This window comes from Xiphophorus couchianus, chromosome 11, assembly GCF_001444195.1.
Source record: "Xiphophorus couchianus chromosome 11, X_couchianus-1.0, whole genome shotgun sequence".
Classification (NCBI taxonomy): domain Eukaryota; kingdom Metazoa; phylum Chordata; class Actinopteri; order Cyprinodontiformes; family Poeciliidae; genus Xiphophorus; species Xiphophorus couchianus.
In genome coordinates, this window is record NC_040238.1 from 28,965,332 (window position 1) to 28,986,917 (window position 21,586).

Genomic DNA, 21,586 nt, shown 5'->3' on the forward strand with positions numbered 1-21,586 from the left:
CTGTGCAAAAAAAGTGTTTTACTTTCATTTTCTCATTATGAGTTCAGCCTACGATCACATCTCAGAATAAGCTGTTTACCTGAGTAATAAGATGGTAATTCACATGTGTAGTCACTAGAAACACAAAATTAAAGCTGAATAACTGCCAATCTTTACCAATTAAATTTGACTCCAGTCTGAAGCAATTCAATTTAATTTTTACTTTGGTGTATGTGTTAAGAAAATATATTTTTCTATATGAAATTTAAATTTTCAGTAGTCTAAATCATGACAGTTCTCCCTGTTTATTCTCTGAGTGTGTTTGGCAATGTGGGTTAATGTAGTGTATGCACGTGCCAGCCTGTTTCTTTTATGTCGACCCAGTTCCGGGCAAATGCGCAAGTTCTGCTGTTTGGTTCTCAGTAGCTGCAACCCAAATCTGATCTGCTCCCACAGCCCTGGCTAACAACTGTACCACTGATAGATCCTTCTTGTTTTATCAAATCGCTTCTCAAATGTTGCATGAAACAGAACCTATGAAGCTTCTAGGCCTTGTTTTCTCAAACACCTTCACAAGTAGTGTAGTGCTTATCTATGGGTATATAAATATTTTATGTTAATGGCATTCTATTTAAACAGTAAAGTGAAACTTTTCAAATAAGTCATATTAAATTCATATGCCCTTGTTCACTGTGAACATACAGTTAAATAAATATTATGTTTGGGTTTTTTTCTAATTAGCTGTGTTTGGGGAGTCAAGGCGATCCAATCCCGGTATGGCAGCCAGTGTTCATTGATTAAAAATTGTATTCAAAGCTTTGAGATGTGGAAAAATGCAAACAGCACATAAACTAGAGGATGCTCAACAATCGCTCTTAATATAGAAGGACTGTTTTGTAACATTAAATACTGTGTGCAAGCTACAAGCCACGCAGAAATCCCCATTCACTGGCCAGCTATATTGGCTTATTATGTTGCCAGTGTTACTGAAAAAATGGCAGAACAGAAGAAGAAAAAACAGAGTAGCACTGTTGACTTGACGAAGTCTAAAAAGTATTTCAATTTGCCTCACCGGAAGCCTTCATAAGAAAAGACAAGAAAAAACTAAAGCAAAGTTATCAGAGCAGGAGCAATATCGCAATGAGTTAATATATATTTAAAAAATCTCCTGAGCTTTGGTCAAGACAGAAACTAATCCAAAAACTTAATTCTTCTGGAAATTTTTGAATCACATTTAAAAAATGAAATTGAAGGACTTGCAGTAACCTTCAGCCACAAGGTTGGGGAAAAACTACGAGCTTCATTTGTACTGCTGAAATCAGTAGCTCTGTTGAAGGAGAAAATAAAAGCTCACCATTACATTCATCTTGACACATTTAAGTTGAAATTTAAGCTCACAACAACTGGGCTATGAAATCAGAATGAACAATTAGTCTTTGAATTAGACATTTTTCCATTGAGTTGCATGTCCTTTCTCTGCATTGTACCTTCAATTTGTGCGTCAATCCTATTACTATCCTATCTCATATTCTCTTGTGAATATAGTGTTTCCAATAAATGTTTTAATCAGTAAAATGAAACTTTACAAACGGTTGAATTGATAAACTCTTACTACTATAAAATGTTTTCTAAACCCTTTGCAGGGGCGTACACATACAAAATGACACAAGATCCGCCCTTGTCATTTTTAGATCAGATGCTGGACAAACTGCTGACTCATAAATCCAGAGATAACTAGAAGCGAGGGCTGGCGCTGTGCGATGCAGCGCCAACACTTGCAGATAGAATTCTCGGCGAGGAGCAAAGAGCAATGCGTCAGCATATGTGCAAATGCAATGGACGTGTTTTTCCGGCTAGTAACACGTGTCCAAACGTATATGCCTTCAGAGCTTCTCAGAGCAGTACTGGATGAGATCAAAGCTTCACTCCCCACCCTGATCTTAGATGCTAAAGGTGTTGGGATGTGCTGGTTTCTTCATGTTCAAGTGACTCTAAGATGTAGTTGGCCTATGCTCAGTCACAGCTTTGTCCTTTTCCTGAGAACATAAAAGGAGTGTGTTACAGACTTAAAAGTCTCTAAAATGTGTGGGCTGATTGTGGGTGGAAATCTTATGTGATTACGTGTATGTGTGTGTGTGTGTGTGTGTGTGTGTATCTGCTTGTGTAATCTAGTCCTACCTGGCATCGGCTGAGGCTGCCTGGGCTGGTCGGGGAGGGGGTGGGAGATTTCCCCGAATGAGGAGTGGACTGCTGACTGGCCGGCGTCCCGTTCACTGGAGGGGGAGAAAAAAACGAGAGAAAAGTGGAACACGGAAGAGATGAGAGAGGGAAAGACTGGAAAAGAAAAACATTTAAAACTGGACTGGTGTTTTTCAGGACACTTATAGCAGCCCACACTTCCGCCCTCAGCATATCCATGCACATGAATGAGACGGAGTAGGAGTGAGGAAGCAGAAAAAGGAAACACTAAAATCCATTTTACGCTTCTTTCGCTTATGTTATGTTTTGGTATCTTTCTTTAGCCATGACTCAAATCCTTTCGCTCAAACTATTTACATTGTCGGCTGGAGGTAAGCAAAGGTTGTCCTCATTTTTGACTGCCAGTTCAGTGCACGTGTGACCTCAGTAGTCTCTTTTTCCAGCTGAAGCAGAGCACAAAAAATCCCCGCGGCAGGATCTCGCTAAACAAGAAAATTATATTAATCAACATTTCACCTGAGTCCTGCAGTCAGGCAAAATAAACTTGAGGGCATCATTAAGAATTTCACGTAGAGATGCATCATGTCAGTACAAATTAACAACATGTGCAATTTTGCAATCACAAAGCATTGCCTGAATTAAAAATTTGGGGGGCTACAACGCTTTTTGTGCTAGTATTCTTTAAACACACCTTGTGTGGATCTTACAGAGTGGGATCCTAAAGCATAGGAAAATTGCAACCGTGATAAAAGGGAGTAGTGAGAAAATGTGGGTTATTTGAAATCAATGTGATCAATGCAGTTTTTTCCCATAAGTGCTTGTGCCACCCCTCGCAGAACGGCATTGTGGGCAGTGAGATAAGTTACCTGTACCAAACACTGCCACTGCCTGTAACTACAGTTTTTCTTTTCTTGTCTGTGAGAAATTTAAGTGTCAAAAGCATTGAAAATCTCCCTTTTTTTTTGGTTTGCAGCAAAGTGAAGGTTTTACAAACCAAAGATATTAATCACAATCAGGCTAGAACAAACAAGAATGTTAGAGTTTGAAACTGATTATGAAATGAAGTCCAAATCAATAAACAAACTGTGAAATGGCTCCTTAGGTTAGCAATACCGTTAAATAAATTCAAAATAGACGTCAACTTTAGTGTCAATCCTTACTGGCTACCATTAGCAACGGTAACAATAATATTGCAACGTAACAGTACAGACTGCATGTTGGATGAGACTAAATCTACCAAAGCATCTAACACTGTGCTACTTTTAACTAACTACTGCAACAGCAAATAAGAGGAATGAGAAGACTTGGCTGAGTTTTAAACTCTAAACTAATATTCCAACTAGCTAACCATTTGCTGCTAAAGTTGGCTCTTACAGACGCAAAAGTATGCATTTGCTTCAGGATTATTGACAGTATTACCACTTAACTGAGGGTCTGTCTCACAGCTGGTTTGAATGTCTGGACTCCATTTGATATTCACTAGTTCAAAAATTAAAATACTCAGGCTAGTCAACCAAAAACACAGTTCTTCAAAGCAAAATTTGAGAAAACTTTATTCTATTGTAATGTGAAAAGCACTACATAGAGTGGCGGTCTTGATGTTGATAACACCAGCCTGATTCTGCCATTTTGGGTTGTTTGACAGAAAATTCTAGAATTTGCATTTGCTACTATTGTGTATACTAATTTCATTCTATTTATATGTTTGTTTTTATGGACCTTCGATTGCATTTAATCACCTTTAGTTCAGAATATAAAATGCTTGAAGCTAATTATTCTACAGGGAAGACGGATTTATTATTGGCATTGTTAGAATTGCCATGAACTTCCAGTTGGAATTTTAACTAATTCCAACTGGAATCTTTTCTTCTTTTACTGAAAGCACTGCAATAGGCTTCATGCTTGACCTTTCTCAATCACAAACACTGGGCACAGAAGAAGACAGAAAATTTGGGAAAATTATTCTTCACTGATTAGTTGTGGATTTGTCAACCTTTTTCTCTATTTGTGAAAACAAAAAAGGGGAGCTCATTATATCACATCTGGATCTGAATGTCACACCCCTAAATCTTATAAATTGAAGTAGACTGAGTTTTGAAGCAATTTTATACAAAAGCCGATTTATTGTGCAGTTTGAAGAGAAAAAAATAGGTCTGTTCCTGAAGAACTGGGAAGTAGCGTTATTCAGGAATTAAAGTAAAATAAATAAAAAAATCCATTAAAAGGGATTTACGAATCTTTGTCGCTATCAAGCCCCCTTCTGCGTTTTACCTTTAACCACACTTCTGAACCTTGTTTCCCCACTAATCTGAAGATTGCTAAATGTAGACAGCATAGATTTTCACAGTCAATCCCTTGATGCAGCAGACAAGCTTTTTTGTTAATGCTTTCTTTCACTTGATTCCCTGAACCTCAGCATGAATTGAACACGAAAAGCCTCTTCACGGATACATTTTTGTTCATGCCTAAGAACTTTCTGAATTATTCCACAGTAAAAGGAAATGAACACAGCAATCGGTTGACGGCTTCCCCATTAAATTACTCAAACGTTCATATAATTAGTTTTTTTTTAAAAAAACACGTGTGAGGATAAATTAAAACGACGAGTTGTCGGTGCCGTTCCTTCATTGATGAAATTCAGCATCAGCGTTAGACAGTGAAGCCCTCCTTTCAATTACAAAACGATATTAGCCTACAGCGTTAGTGTCACCAATTTATTTTGTACCAAAAACAAACGAAATCGCTTTTAGAAAAGCTGTTCGTCAAGGTCAAATATCGGGGAATAGAACATCTATGATCATCCGGATTTTAACACATAAGTTTCGGGCTTGAAATGGCAACAAAAACGTCGGCCGAGTTTCCTACCTTCCACTTCCAGCATGGCGAAAAAAGCACAGTGTTAATCCAAAGTGGCGAAAGGAGAGGAGCAGCACCTTTTTTTTAACGCGTTCCACCCGAGTGTGTGTCTGGTAGTAAACTGGTGTGAATGGGAGACGGAGCTGCGCTATACTACACGGAGAGGCGGAGAGGCTGCTTGCGCAAACTCTGACGCGCACGGGGAGCGGAGGGAGAGATAGAGAGCTGGCAGGAGAGAAGGAAGGACGGGTAGAAAAAAAAAAAAAAAAATCCTAAAATTGTCTTCTTTTAGTGCTGCTCGGTTATAGTTACCAATAAATTTACGCTTTTGTTTAATCTGGAAGCAAAACAGAATGACGAGCAGGTGGATTGAGCTTAAAGCAAAGGACAGATACTGGAGTGATTCAGAACAGAGTGTTCTAAAAGCTCTGTTTCTTCATAAAGAAATGTTCTATTTATGACCAGAAAACCCTCCCAAAGCTTCAGCTGCTTACTCAACACCTCCATTTTCGCATTCCCCAAGAAACAAAACCAGTCCACACTATAAAAAGGGATTTCTAAAGGTAATGGATATTGGTAATAAAAAGATCAACGTTGTAAATTCTACTATTAACTGTTTTTAACAACAAATCCTACAAAACGTTTTGTTATTTAACTAAAGACGTTGCTTCAGTTAGCTGCTATTCTCCTTCACTGTATGATGCTGAAGTAGACCACAGTAAAATTGATATATAGTATAATGTTAATTACAAGCATGCCTCAATAAATTATAGTTGGAAATGCAGTTTATTTTAGTAATTCAATTTAAAAATTAAACTCATATAACTCATGCAGATTTATTATAAGCAGAGTTACATATTTCATACTGTTATTCTTGTCAATTTTGATCATTATGGCTTAGAGTTAACAAAAACATAAAGTTTCCTGTATCAGAAAATAACATTGCTTAAGACAAATAAAATGAAAATTTATGTTACAGTTATATTATAGCTAGACAATCATGACTATTGACACATTACACAGTAAGGCTAATCCAGAAAATGCCATCACCAAAGATGTTTCCATCCACAGAGTGCTGTATTCAAAAATATTGGAAAGCAAAATTTAGTGGAAAGAAAAAAGGTGCATGAGCATCAGGGATAATTGAAGCCTTGTGAGGATTTTGAAGCAAAGCCTTTTAGAGTTTGGTGAAGTTTCAAAATGTATGGACTGCAGCAGGAGTTCAGTGCTTCAAGAACCACCACTTGCAGACATATCCAGCATACAGCCTACAACTGTCACATTCCTTATGTTATGTCACTTCACCAGAAAGTTCAGGAGCGATTTATCTGGGCTGGAGAGAAAAATGACAAGAATATTACTCAGCAGCCTAAAACTGGAATTTTCAATAAAAATCAATTTTTCGTTGCTCAAACATGTCAGGAGCTGAAAAGCATTTTCGGAAGTCAAAAACTACATATCTGGGTCCGATTTTGTACATCAGGTGGAAAAGTTATACTTATCTGTATGTGATACAGATTTTACCCTGCAGCTGCAGACTTCAGGTGTAAATATTTGCTGGTCTAAGCTGTCTGCTTGCAGGCTGCCTTAAACATTTTCATTAGATATTACAGATGCATCCTGATTTTACAACCTGAGCAGTTATTACAACAAACAAGACAGTAGCTTAGTCAACAATCCTTAACAGGTTATTCAAAAATAACAGGTTATGTGATCATTTTTCATGAGGTTGTACATAATATGCACTCAGACACATTTGAGAGCATTTGTGGGAACAGTTGTTACATAACACATTCTATTATTTAGTACATTAGTGAAAGGGAAGCTCTAACTGCACAACTGATTTTGATAAATACAGTAAATTAAGAGAAACATAGCTCATAAATCTCCTACGAAATATATGCCTGTTTCTTGTTTATGGTGCAGACTCACCGGAGTAGTCTTAAAAGCCAAGGGCTAACTAAGGAGACTGAATTGTGCAGTAACAATTGCCACTTATGATACTCAAACCTTGGCTCCAGCTGTTCTTGAATATGGCACCTTTTATTAGTTTAATAATTCAGCGATATTTGCAGCTCATTACTGTTACTTTCAGTGCCAGTAAAAGCATAGTTTTGTAAAAGCATGGCATTAAAACTATGTTTAGAGTTAAGAAAAATATGTAATATATTTTTCAGAGATTGAAATGCAATTGATATAAATTCAGCGCAGAATTTATATGCCCATCCTTTACTTTCCAAAGTACAATATTCAATAGTAGATTTACTATTGCATGTGCAAAATAAACATAATTTAAGGTGAGATGATGTGATGTGTGTTGATAATTGCGACACATTACATTGAAAATTTGAAAAAGCCTAAGATGGGTAAAAAAAAAAAAAAGATGGCCTTCCAGTGATTGTGGAATACACATAAAAAATATGCAACTAAAATTGGGCTACTAGCAGCCTGAAGCAAGCTCTACTATTTTTAGTGTAATTAAGCCTTTAACGTGTAGTTGAAGTGACAATTATGAGTCAGCTGAAGGGTGTCTGATACCCAAGCAGGAATATGACTGTACATCTAACTGTTTAAGGCTTTAACAGATTAAAGTAAAGTTACAGCACCAATGTGGAAAATGAAGGCTCAGGCTGAAGGAAATGAACTTGTTGACCAGACAATGCTTTAGGAAATACTGAGTGTGTAACAAATAGCGAAGCACCAAGAGATTGGGATCACACAGTTATCGCATGATGAAAAAAATAAAAATAAATAAACAATGGAGTAATTGTGTCAAGCTAAGAAGTCCCACCATTTGAGTGACATGCATTTGAACCACCTTTCATATCAATTACAACTGCAAGTCTCCATCACATGTGTACAACAGGAGAATGAAGTGTTTGCTCTTCCTGAGTTGCAAAATGGCTCAAGTTCAGTCAGACTGGATAAAGAGCATCTGTGAAAATCAATGTTCAAATCCCGCCAAATCCTGCTCATTCAAATTTAGGTCTAGACGTCCAACGCTTTCATCGAAACCATTCCACTATAGCGCCGACTCAATTCTTCCAGTCATTGTTCTGTTGGTCAACCTCTCCCCCAGTCTCAAGTCTTTAGCAGCTTCTAACTGGTTTTCTTGTAGCACTGCCCTGTATGATCCATCCAGCAATAGCATGACGCTTCCACCATGCTTCACAGTCAACATTATGTATTAATTATTTATGTCCAAAATGTTTCATTATGGTTTTATTTTATCAGACCACATCGTTTTACATGTTGTAGCTCTATATGACCATGTCTTGGTAGATTAGCTTTAAACCTTTCCATAACTTTATCCCATACCTGAACAACCTTCACAGGGAACTGTATTTATCCTGAGATTACGTTACAGAAGTGGACTTTACCTGCTGTTAACTTGACTTCTGAAGATTGCATGAGATTTCATTTAGTTCTACCACAAATTTAAAACTCAGAGTAATTGCTATAACTTTGCCAAGAGTTTTGAAAACCATGTAAGATTTTCTTACAATATTTTGTGTAAATAGTAAGTAAAGTGTGTGATTTTTTAAGTAGTTATGATGAACCAAATGATCCGCCCAGAACATTCTATTATGCAAGCCACATATTTTCATAAGAGATTAGCGCTGCAATGACATTTAATGCATCACATCAACTGCAACCAAAAATAACAGCCATAATTACTGAGAACTTTAATGGCAAATAAATACAACCAGTAATTGTCATTATGTCACAGTTGAATTTTGAGAGAAATGTTTTCTATGTCTGAAATAAATTGGCACCACGACACATAGATTACTGACTTTTAGTGAATGACCTGTATTATTCATACACATTAATGCACATTTACGTTTTCTGTGTATGTTCGCCTGCATAAACAGGTTTTATGGAGCACAAAAGTAACGGATGCTCCAAATATAGCACATTTACAGTTCATAAAGTTTCTCAGACAGGATAGGGTTCTCTGGAGACATACTGGATCTTATTTTTGGGTCACCCCACCCCAGAGGCTTCAACACAAAGAGCGAGATGATTTGCAGAGGTGTCGAAGCGATGCTTACTGATGACACCATCTGCACTTCTCTGTTGATTTTTAGCAGACGTGAGGCATCAACGGAGGCACAGATGGTGAGATGGGGAGAGGAACTATGTCTGAGTGCAAATTGTTTTCGCACATTATTTTGGGTCGGTGTGTTTATGCATTCTCAGCTGGGGTTGTGGCATCATCGCAGAGTGAATATCGAGCAATGACAGTGTTAAGCCTGCCCACTCACAACCACTGGCAGATAAAGCACAACATGAGAGGATATAGCAGACACTTTTCCATATTTATTTTCATGTAATTTTCATTTCTCTACCTTTTCCTTACATTAAGATCCGATTATATAATTTTGTAAGTATAAAACATGGGGTGGCTACTCAAAATTAAATACCCAACAAACAGACAACACATATGGTTTCTTTATTTTGCTTCAGTAAGAACAAGGAAAGAGAATTAAATTCAAATGTGCTGTGAGCTGCATACTGAGAAGTTGTTTGATGCTGCTGGGAACTGATAAGGCATTCTGTCTCGTTTCTTGGAAGGCTTCTGTTGTTAAACCTAAGTAGAAAGGACAACGTGTTTTCCTAAACCTAGACAAAAGATAAAACATTCTGACTTGAAAGCTACATTATCTGACTGCTGTAGACTCCTATCCAGAAATGACTGTCTCATTTTAAACATAAAACTAGAGAAAAACGACAAGGACATCTAAAAAAGAAAATTGAACCAAATAAATGCTTTTTGAGTTTGTGAATTTCTTTGTTCTTTTCCCAACTATGCATAACTGCAATCATACTGTGGTGCATTTCTAATGTCTGTTCTTTGTTGTTTCTTTGTTTTCTTTAATCATCAAATATAACTTTCAGAGTCATAGCATCATTCTAATTTTTAGCACTCTTCACTGATTTCCTGGGAGATTCTTGTTTGTTATCTGGCGGATCACTGTCAATCTAAATCTGATTGGGGGATGAATATTTTTAATTTAATTTCTTGCAACTAAAATTAAAATATACTCAAAAGTAGGTTTAATGTTGGAACCAGTCACTGCTAAAATCAAGAAGTACCTGTTGTCACACAAATATATTAATCGTGACCAAATAAAGAAAGAAGAGTGAAACACAAATAAAACAAACCAAGCTTCATCCATTGGGTAGCTTCACCCTTGCACATAAGGTCCATCATCCAAAAGGACCTCAGAGTTGGGTCAGTGGGCTCGTTTACATGAATAAGTAATCTGAATAAAATGTGTCATATAAACGCTCCAATTGGAATACTTGTCTAGAACGGATTGAAATTGTAATCCAAATGAGAGGTGTGGTTCATGCGATTGAGAAAAAACAAACTTAGCTTATTTGCTCAAATCATATTTAGGCTTCACACCCAGATGTCCATCTATACTATTAGAAATGTAAAATTTTGATGACCAAAACTTCTTTTCAATACATCCATTGAACTTCTCTCCAACATAAAGAAAGGGAAATATATTCTTACGTTTCGCTGGACAGTACATTTATTTATGTTTTCCCAAGAATGGGAGCAATGCAAGAACTTAGTATTTATTTAAGGGTTACAAACAGATTGTTGTACTGATGCAACTGGGTAATAGAAATAACAGTAAAATATTCACTACAAATAGTTTCATTTCATCCACAAAACAAACAAGTTTCCAGTGAAATTCTTCAGTTTAACACCTGATTGGATTTACGGAGCTAGTGTGAGTGTGTGAAAAACAGTGTTTGTGCACATGGCAACCCCAACCCCCTTACACACACACACACGCCTACACTGCTGGACACTGCTAGTGTTCAGCAGTGTCCAGATTTTGGCTGCAAGCTCACACAGCCATGGGCAGTCAAACACTCAGAGGGACACCAGGTGGTGTTTGATGTTGTGCTAAATGCTCTCTGTGACAGATATAATTCACACTGATCAGCTTTTAATGTTTTTTACTCAGAATTGGTTTGGCAAAGGTTTTAGTTGATTTATTTTATGTCTTATTTGACCTGAAATGATTTAAGTTAGTATGCTATTTCAAGAGCACTCTGCCATAATAGAAGAGAAATGATGGCACATAAAAACGTGTTCTTTTTTTTTTTATGTAATTGTTATTAAATATTTATAGAAATTCTTAAGACTTCAAAACAAAATCTTAATTTTCTTTTAATCTGGTTATAGAACAAAGCAAACAGGGTAACACTGATGAAGGTTCAGCAACTGACTATTTTTTGTGTCGCTCATGTAAACATTCAATAGCCAAACACAGACTGGGCTTAATCTATAAAGGATTTTTGGCAAATTAATTCAGTTTAACTTCAAAATATTAAATTCTGTTTCAATTTAGTGAGTCATTTCCAAACAGATAGATCATATTTCTTATTACACTAATTCAGATTCCGTTTTTAAAACCATTTATTCAAATTCGGTGTCTGGTGCCACGAAGTTCTGCCCATATGAGTCTTTCTTGCGACCACATAACAGCAGCAGAAATGGCTGCACATGAACAGTGAAAAGCAGCAGATGATGTTGACTCACTTTCATTTGAGAACAAATTGTCCTGCAGAGAAGTGAGCACGGTGTATTTTTTTTTTAAACGGGGGAGAGCGAGGGAGATTGGGGGGATAATGACAAACAAGAGAGGAGCGGAGAGGGTCAAACAACAGATCCATCAGTTGTTTTCCTGCTGTCACTCCTCTCTCCTGTTACAGTCAGGCAATGTTCTAGGAAATAAATACAACATAATCAACAACAACACAACATCTGATCACAATAGCATAAGTGAAGCCACGAAGGTATGTGGGGTGTTTTTTTTTTTCTTTTTTACAAAAGCGACGAGACAGGATGGTCTGACTCACGATTCTAGACGGGAAGGGAATGCCAGTTAGCTCTGTCTGCACAGACGGCCATTTCATAGGAAGTCACTGCCTTATATGGGTGCCTATTGTGTCTCCAGCTACATGCTCTAAGTGTGCCACGTTTCCATAGCAACCCAGAGAAGTCTCCCCCCCCCTCCCAACATGACTTTTTGTTTTTTCATTTTTTCTCTCTCTTGCTCTTTTTCTCCCTCTCTCACACACACATACATGCATGTACACCTTAGTTGCAGATGCAATGCTGCGAGCCAGATCAGAGACTGTATGACTCACCCTCATAACCTTTTCCCCAAAGTTCTCAGTCTGACAGCACTCAGAAGCTTCTCTTCACATAAAAACATCTTTCTCTCTACACCTTCTCACTTTGTTTTTCACATCTTCATTCTGCAATTATATTTGTAAGAAATAATAATAATAATAACGTTTCTGTGCATATTTATGACTTCAAAAAGCAGGTGGAACAAATCATTTCTGTAGGATTTCTGGGGGTTGCATCAGCCTACTGAATCATACCCAAACCGGTGGGTCTCTGTACAGTCAATAACTTCATAATTACAGCCGAAATGAAAAAGTGTGCTGTTGCGTAACTAGGCAATACCGGTCAAAGCTCAAACTGTGCAATCAGGCAAAGAACGAAGTGGTATTTGGTAAAGCTGAAAACTAATCACAAACTCCTCACTGCTATTAAGACGAAATTAGTGGCACACAACAATGCTGGTGCATTAGTGAGAACTCCATTAATTTCCATGAATTAATATTCATTTACTGGGATGTTTGTGTAATCTAAAGGAGTTTTATGGATGTCTTATTAGGCACAAACTAAGCACAGTGTGTGTGCACACTCTTAATGTTTCATGACATTTCATTAGTATGTCAGGTGAGGAACAGTTTGTGTGGAGCTGCAGGATTGAGTCACTAGCCCTCTTATCTTCCCTCTCTCTCTCCATCTCATCTCTCTTTTGTTACCTCTCTCATCCCTGCTTGCATTTTCCTCCCCCCCTGGGTGAAATCAGCTGGATCTTGTCTCATTTCAATTTGCATTTTGCATGCACTGAGACACGGCTCGCATGTATGTGAACACTGCCAGACAGTCTGCATAGCGCTGATTTCATTACAGCATTTATTCACACTGTGCTGCGACATGGATGGAAGTAATGAGCTGGATAACATAAGAAAAATAAAGACGAGGGAGTATCACGACACAAACACACCCCAATTATTTCCACTGGGTCTGTGCCACCATACACATTCCTCATGTGCAAACACAGACATGAAGGTTAGAAGAACTCAGCGAACTACAGTGCCTTGTATTTGTACCGCATGAACTTTTTCACATTGTTGCAATGAAAATCTTGTTTGCATAACATGCCGTAGACCAACACAAAGTAGCATATAATTAAAAAGTTTAAGAAAATTAATCGTTGTAATTCCAGCACAAGGACATGCTTTGATCTAAACCATTTCATTGCAATGCTGATTCAATGGTTTTGAACCACTTTATGGTTTTGTTTTGTATTTTTCTGCATTTATCCATTGACTATCCACTTTACAAGACTTTCCTATTCCTGCTAAAGAAAGGCATCTGCACAGCATGATGCTGCCACCACCATGAGTCACAGTGGGTCTTGTTGGTTCAAAGTGATGTGTAGTGTTTCTTTTCTTCACATGGGAGATTTTAGACATAAACTAGGACATACATTGTGCTTGGTATGTGGTAATCTGCAAACAGGGTTTATGTTGGCTGTCTGGACTCTATTAATTAGATTTCTGAAAGCAGTTAGCTCAGCTGGCTAAAAACAAACACACACCACACTTTTCAAGTCTTTTTTCATTAAAACACTGGAAAAAATGCACCTTTTCCCTCCACATTGTGTTCGTCTAACATTAAAAATGCTACTAAAACTTGCTGGAGTTTTTGCTTGCAATGTGACAAATTGTGAAAAAGTTTAAGTTGTCTAAATGTTTTTGTATGGTAGATGACACTGAAGCAAAATTGCTTTAGCAAAAATGAAGCAGAAAAAGAGAACCACTTTACCAGAAGCTGGGGACTTGCTGCGATGTGATTGGATGACAGTCCTGGGAGAGCATCGGTTGAGAGAGCCTGACATCTTGCCATAGGTCACTGACTTCATCATGCGGCACTCTGCAAGTGCAAACAGCATAACCATGCATTCAGAGGCAATTTGGTAGGCACAAACAAATATATCTGCTCAAATAGTGTCAAAATTCAGAAAAAAAAAATGGTATTTAAAATTTTTCTAAAAGTCTGGAGGTCTGATGGCTAGATATAAGCCTGCATTGTTAACAGAGAAATGATAACCTATGAATCCAGCTGTAATTGGGTTTAGCTTCGGATCCCCAGGAAAAATGAGTCCTGACCTTCTCCGGGCTCGCTTTCCAAACAGAATTATTGCGGCGTTTCAGGAGTGGCAGCTATGACTCATGGAGAACTAGTACTTTGCAGACACACAGTCCAAATAAATGAGCCGTGTGAACGCTAGCGCCCAACCTGCCTGCCTCCTCCTCCAAAACTTTTCTCGTCTCCTGCTCATTAACTGAGCCCCATTAAAGCTCATTAACATTTCAGACAAGTGGGAAAGGGAAGAATATGCAGCCTGCCAGGCGTGTCTGTCCTCATCCAGCTCATCTGTGTGTGTCTGTGTGGCTGATTGTGTGACATTTTCTGTAACCCGGTGATTAATGTACAATACGGAGTGTTAACATGATGACTGTGTGCCAGAGTTGAGGCAGGGGCGATAATTATAGCAATGCTGAGAGGAGGCAGCGTCTTCTGCAGCTCCACTTCCAACTGCCTTACTGCTTAGTCTGTCACTCTGTATTCCTGTCTGTCTGTTCCTCCATATTACTCTCTGTCTGCCGGTGGATAAAGAGGTGTTAACTTACACTCCCCATCCCCTGGCACAGACAGGATCGATGTGTGTTGGGGGCAAAAAGAGAATCTTTCAGTTATGTAGGATTATTAAAAAGTGGTTAGGAAGTCAACTTTTAGTTACTTTTTGAAGATATAAAATAAACAGACATCTTGGGTCACATTTTATCTCAGTTTGGGGTAAAAAAAATAAGAAAGTCAGACATGAATTGTACCTGGATGCATCCCTGCCAGGTTAACAAGGTGTGGCATAGCATAAACCAGGACAAGTTCTACCTGAAGAGGATACTGAATGGAAAAAATGTACTGAGTTGGTTGGAAACACATAATCTGTATACTTCCATATTTAACCTGCTGACTCTCTTCACACATTTTCCTGGGTGAGAAAATTTGGTTGTTTGTGTTTTTCACTTTATTAAAAGCTTTTGTAAATTAAATTAGCCATGAAAATAATTGCATAACACAGAATAAAATGATACTGTGAAAAAAGTTTTGCTTTGGTAATTCCATTAAAAAAACTCACATAATTCTAAGGTTTTGCAAGAAAGAGAAAAATGCAAAGTAAAGACATTTTTTTCTACCTTTGATTTAAGTGATCTGTTACATGCCAAGTATGGTAAAAGACACTGAAATTGAAACTTTTTAAATTTAATATCAGAATACTGCATTAACACTAAGGCATAATTGTTTTGTTTTGTTTTTTACAAACTTGAGAAGTTTCCCAGATCTGATGTTTTCTGTGTACATTTTCTGCAAAGCTTTGTTTAGTTTCCTCCTCTTGCCTACAATATAGTCTGTTTCATTACTTGGTTTGTTAAGAACAACACCCGGTTCTGAATCCAAAATAAAGGGACCCTGGACATTCAAAAGCTAGTATCAGCAGATGCTGGTACTGCTTGCCTTCTCAGGCATAAGTTTCAGACACCTTCTTTGGAGTTGCTGTTTACTTTCCCCCCAGAGAGACTGAGGTGGCAGAACTACAAGTAGAGCATAAATACGTGCATAAGTGCTTTCAAGAAAGTAAATAACCTCGTCTGACCCACAGTAACCATTCTAGTTTCATGCTGGTGCTGGAAGACAATGGATCGTAAGGTGGTTCCGAAATCAAATTGCTTCTCCAAAAATAACCCCCTGAAATCAACATTACATCAGATTATTCTTCCCTGAGAAACCATTTTCTTCAAAGACCAGCAAATTAAATTAAAGTTAAACCTTTAATCAACTTAGATAATATTAAGAACATTTGATATCTGGTTGATAAAACCTTATGTCATAATGCAGTGTTTCAGCTCTGTTTCTGTCTCTGTTTACATATTCAAATCATTAGGGAGGGGGTTAATAATAAAAATAATCCTTGATTACAATAATTATTGTCTGAGGTGGTTTTCATAATTATCCTTATCTGAAGTGTAATTGTTGTAATTATTTTTGATTGCTCATTAAAAAAAAGCTTAATTTGACTTGGGAGAGTTCCAAGACAAAAGCCACAGCTGACAAAAGAAGAACACAAAAGTCCAATCTCACATTTACAAAAACATATCATCCTCAAGAAGTGGAAAAGATGAACCTTTTGGAAGGTATATATCACGTTACACCTGGCATAAAACTAACATAACATAGGGTTAGGCTGCCAGACAATAATCCAAAGCACACCATGAAGTCCAACTCTGAATGGCTGAATAAACCTTCAAAATTAAGGTTTTGGAGCGGCTCATTTAAAGTCCAGACTTAAACGAGGAGCTGAGACATGACATAGGCATTTCATGCTTCAAACCTTCCAATGCCACCTGAATTTAAATAATTCTGCAAAGAAGAGGGGACCAAAATTCATCCAGGCAGAAAAGCATGATGGTGGTTTTTGCTGCCAAGAGTGACACAACTAGTTTTTAGGAGCGAGTTGCTGTGGATTGCTTTGTTAAACTAAGATTTAATCATAATTTGAAAACTGCATTTTGTGTTTAACCAGGTTGTCTTCTGATGATAAAAAGAGAAAGAAAATCGCAAAAGCTCATAAAGGAGCCCCCAAAAAATCCACATCATAATTAATTTTTTAAAAATTATAAAACATATTTTTGTTCATTCAGACAGATATTTTTGTTTCTTTAAGAATGTGTTATTATATCAAATCTGACTCCATCCAGTATGAAAAAAAAATTCATGCTCTTTATTAAACTTGAACATTAACAGCAGGGCAACAGTACACATGCGTGCTCTACCTGTATGTTCCATCTTTACTACTGATGCCAACATTGAAAAAGAAAGAAGGTTTAATCAGAAAGATACAGTAAGAACAGATTGACTGCTAAGATCCAAACTTCTGGAGATAATTATCAGTAATTCCAGATAATACAAATTCAAAACCATAGCCCCCCACCCTCTGCTGCATGTAGGTGGTTGCTTTGTAGGTTTTCTCAAGAGGGAAGAAGGTCACCGAAGGAAGACTGGCTAATGGATTCGGGTAAGTATTATGTTTTGGGAATGAAATGAGAAAAAATGGTGCGCAAAAAAACGAAAGAATAATGAGAAGGGGTGGATGCTGGAGACCCAGGTTGGATGGACTTCATTTGGTGAATAAAGGGCTACAAATCAGACAAATGTATAGAATACAATTTGAACAAAAGCCAGCACAAACTGATTCATGGGGGAGCAGAGGAGGGAAAGAATACAGATGAGCACTAAATGGCAACAGAAGGAGAAGCAGACAGCAAATCATAGGACAGAGTATCCTCAGTGGGCCGTGGCAATAAGATGGAAAGAAAGGGAGCAGGGTTGTAAGAGGTGAGACAAGAACGGGAGACAAGAGGGGGGATAAAAAAGAAGGATCAACACACATCGCAGCATGGACTTAATTTCTTTTGTAACCTGAAGCAGAAAGATGGCAGTCCTTCAGGAAATGAAGCGATAGTCAAAGCAGATGGATTTTACATCAGGTTCATTAATCACAGAAGTCACATCCCATGGTAAATGTTTGTATTTAGGGAGGCTGTTTCCTGCCATTTGCTAGTGGCAATACATTTCCACAGAGAATGTTGTTGTGTTAGATTGTACTAATCAGTTTATGTTTCTCCGTAATTATAGCTTGTTCTTCATTTAATTAGATCAACAGACCCTGAAAGGATTCAGATAACTGCTTTTTATGTGAGTGAATGTTTGTTTCCCCTCTGGTTCCCATTGTGAATGAGTGATTCTAGAGCTGAAAAGAATGCATATAACATGTGCAGGGAACTTTGTAGCACATCTCCTTCTGGTCTGGCTCTTAAAATGCAAAAGGGACAACTCAAGGAGATACAAACACATAAATAAAGAATAGATGTGTCAGTACATCCGTTCTGTTTGTACGCAAAGCATTTAGTGTCTTGCAAAGCTCTTTATATACATTGAAAATGTTCACACTCTGTGTTTTATCAGGATTAAATGTGGCAAACCAAAATAAAGCATGAAAAAAAAGTTAGGATTTTTCCAACTGGCGTTCATCTATGACATAAGGTATAGGAACATGTATGAAAGGGTCTGCAAACACACAACTGTGGAGCTGAGCAATGTGAGCAGGTTTCTGAGAATCACACATCAATATCTCTTTTCTGGGATGGCCAAAGTGTCTGTTATTGCAAAAATGTATTGCTATCAACAAATATGTGCCTGTACTGTTGACCAAGTTGTATAATTCTGAGTTTGTAACTTCAGCAAGAAACAATGAAAGCTTTCGTAGAGCACCTTTTCCCTTACCACTCTCATCCAACATCAAGTCATCATGGTAGCGGAATTTCTCTGGTCCACAGGCCACAAAAATATCCTCCTCACCAAAGAAGTCCTGCAGACATGCAACCTAGAAGTAAAGACAGACATGTGAGTTGGTATTTTAGCAACACTGTTTAATCCAGAGTGCCAAACAAAATACACAACAGCTGTTTTCTGCAATCAGAGCTGTTCCTGCAAAGAAAGATTTTCTACAAGGTCTGACAATTTTTTAAAGAATGGCTTTTTAGTGACACAGTCCAAATTCGATTTCTTCAAGCAAAAACTAGACTTCTTATGTTTTGGTGGAAACATCAAATTAACCAAGCTTCAGGAGACGGACAAAGATCACCCAGGGTGTCTGTTTGTGTTTGTTGTCGGCACCAACTGCAGTTCTTCACTGTTTATCAGCCTATTGGTAACTATAATTAGACCTTGCTAAGTTGCAATTTGCTGATGTGCAGCAGCATGTAAACCAGACACCCAGAGAAGCAAGTGGGAGGTTCTCTTCCCATAATTCTTGCTTCCTATAAACAGGAATAAATAAATCACATGAGAAAAAATGTATAATGCGAGTAAACATAATGGACTTCCAGGAGAGAGGATATTAAAATAACAAGATCACTGTCTAATAGGAACATAAGTGACTAAATCCACATCTGACTCAGTCTTAATGACTCACTGTCGCTCTTTGACAGACTCCATACTGTGCAGTTTATACCAGCTGACAGCAACCATTTAAACACAAACTTACAAATCACAGGAACTTACTCTGGAAAGAAGGGTTTAGTAATGCAGCATATGATTGATAAATATTATTATACACATTATTTACAAGTTGCTACAATAAACATACCCAGCTGATCATTACTAGATGGATTTTGTGGCTTTTTAATTTCCAAACTCATTCTGACATTGCGGTTTAAAAGTTAGAATGAGAGAAATTAATCTGAAAAGGGCAGAGGGTGAAACTGAGCTAAACTCTGAATGATTTACTCAACTGAGTTAATTACACACTACAGGTCAACCATCACATTTGAGCCCCAAGGCACCAATATTCTAAATTATATCTCATGCATTGGCAACATTACAGTCAGAAACATTCTTTATGAGATGGCAACAGTTCATCTACCATGACAAATTTCTCACCACAAAACCTATTAAGAGCTATTACAGCTTAAGCTGCTCAGATGTGTATCACTGCCTGGAGAAAACACATAAACACAAAACAACTGTTATTGCATTTTCAGAGCAATTAATATCCAAGGATCTATTTAGATTCCCATCTGCCCGCAAACTAGAGCCCCCAAAAGAAAGTCAAAGCTTATGTAATGGCATCACCAGCAAAGTACTGAAAAAACAGGAGAAAGGGGCTTGTTAAAAGAATGTTTGATGGTATGTGATGAGTATGGGAATATAGGGAGACTGTTTTATCCCTTAAACAAGGCATGAGTGAGACAAGGAAGGAGTTTTAAATGAAACACTCTGACACAAACTGTCTGCTGAGCATGCATTATTTTCCAATAACTTTTCAAATGTAGCACCATTTGTGTGTATTTCCAAGTGTGTTCATGCATTTGGCCTCAGACAGAATGAGGATGAGCGCTTCTGCACAAGTAAACATGAAAGGAAATTACACTCTTGCTTCATAACAGATTGCATATTGCTTTGTTCCCTGATGTCCCCTGACAGTGCTCTGATGATTTCAGGGCAGAGCATCTCCACTTCCCAAAAACATAACAATGATACAGACACTGACGCTGCTAATGTTTCCCAAAAGTGTCGCTACTGATGAAAAACTTTCAGACAGCTATGCTTCTTGAGTAATATGTTGTATTATTTCAGCGTTCTATTCATTTCCTATGAGCTATAGCATTTGTTGGACCTAGAGAACAGGGAATAAAGACCACAACGACTATCAGATTAATGTTGTTGTTCAAACAATTTAATTTCTTTACAGACTTCTGACTTTCTTAGATTTTTCTAAAGCATAGATGCTACCTCTATAAAGCTGTTATGTAACATGGTTGTAGGAGGCGAGAACATATTCTTCGTACCTATTTTATTATTATTATTATTATTATTGAATGGTTTAAAGTTATTTGTGCAAAGAAATGTCAGTAAATATCCTTCGAAATAAAACAGATAAAAATAGCTAAATGTTGCTCACACTATTTAAAAATGAACTCCAATTAATTTATTAGATCAGTGCATTATTGGAGTTCTAATTAAATTATTTACTCCTCAGGATAAATTTAATCAGCTCCTGGCAGCATTTAAAAAATTAGTGGTAGGATGGCATTATAAAGCAGAGTTCAGAAGAAGAAGAAAAAGCTATCTATGGTGACACCTTTATGCTGATGAGCAGGACAAAAATAATGTGGTTTCCATGGCAGTAATGTCCTTTGGCCATAGATGCATGCAGGCCATGTGCCACTTAATTGCACAATGTGCAGGCAGAGATAATAGAGTGCCATCATTCATATTTTAGCTACTCTGAGTATTTTACCCAGCAAAACTATGCCATTCATAAAAATCCCCACATGAACGCATCCATGCTTTGCATGGCCTGGTTATGCTGAAACACTTATGCAATACCTCTTTTTTTAAACTGTTGTGTTCACAAGAAAGCACAACCAATGAAGGAGAGAGGAGGGAAACATATCAAATAAAAGTAGAGAGAGAAATCAAATATCCAAGTCCCCAGAGTTAAACCAAAAGCAAATACAGAGCAAGAAAAATGGAAGAAAAAAAAAATACAACAGGGGAGATCTGTTTCTGACTGCAGTTCTGAGCCCCTCGTTGTGCTAGATGACAAAACAAGCAGCTTTGATGTATCTGGTTCTCTGTTCGTACAGAAAAGTAGTGGAGTTACACAACATGTGCCACTTTCAGAAACAAGGACAGGATGAAATAAACAGAACAAAAACAGGAGCAGAGTGATATGAAGAGGGGTAATTTCATAACCAGTCTCTTTCCCTGTGCTGTTCACTACACACATGACTGACTGCACAGTTTACA

The 21,586-nt window shown here is 37.6% G+C and overlaps 1 protein-coding gene across 4 annotated transcripts in view; it reads right to left on the reverse strand.

The window, feature by feature from the left end:
* The window catches only part of dclk1a (doublecortin-like kinase 1a), a 47,201-nt gene that overhangs the window by 12,328 nt on the left and 13,287 nt on the right, over positions 1-21,586 (reverse strand). For 3 of the 4 annotated variants that reach the window (XM_028031977.1, XM_028031978.1, XM_028031976.1), the window contains exons 4-6: positions 18,545-18,656; positions 13,976-14,083; positions 2,158-2,252 (exon numbers count right to left, since the gene is read on the reverse strand). In XM_028031977.1, coding sequence (XP_027887778.1) covers positions 2,158-2,252; positions 13,976-14,083; positions 18,545-18,656 — 315 coding nt within the window. Of the gene's footprint in view, positions 1-2,157; positions 2,253-5,043; positions 5,194-13,975; positions 14,084-18,544; positions 18,657-21,586 lie in introns of those variants that run through there. The other variant, XM_028031980.1, reaches the window with a different exon arrangement.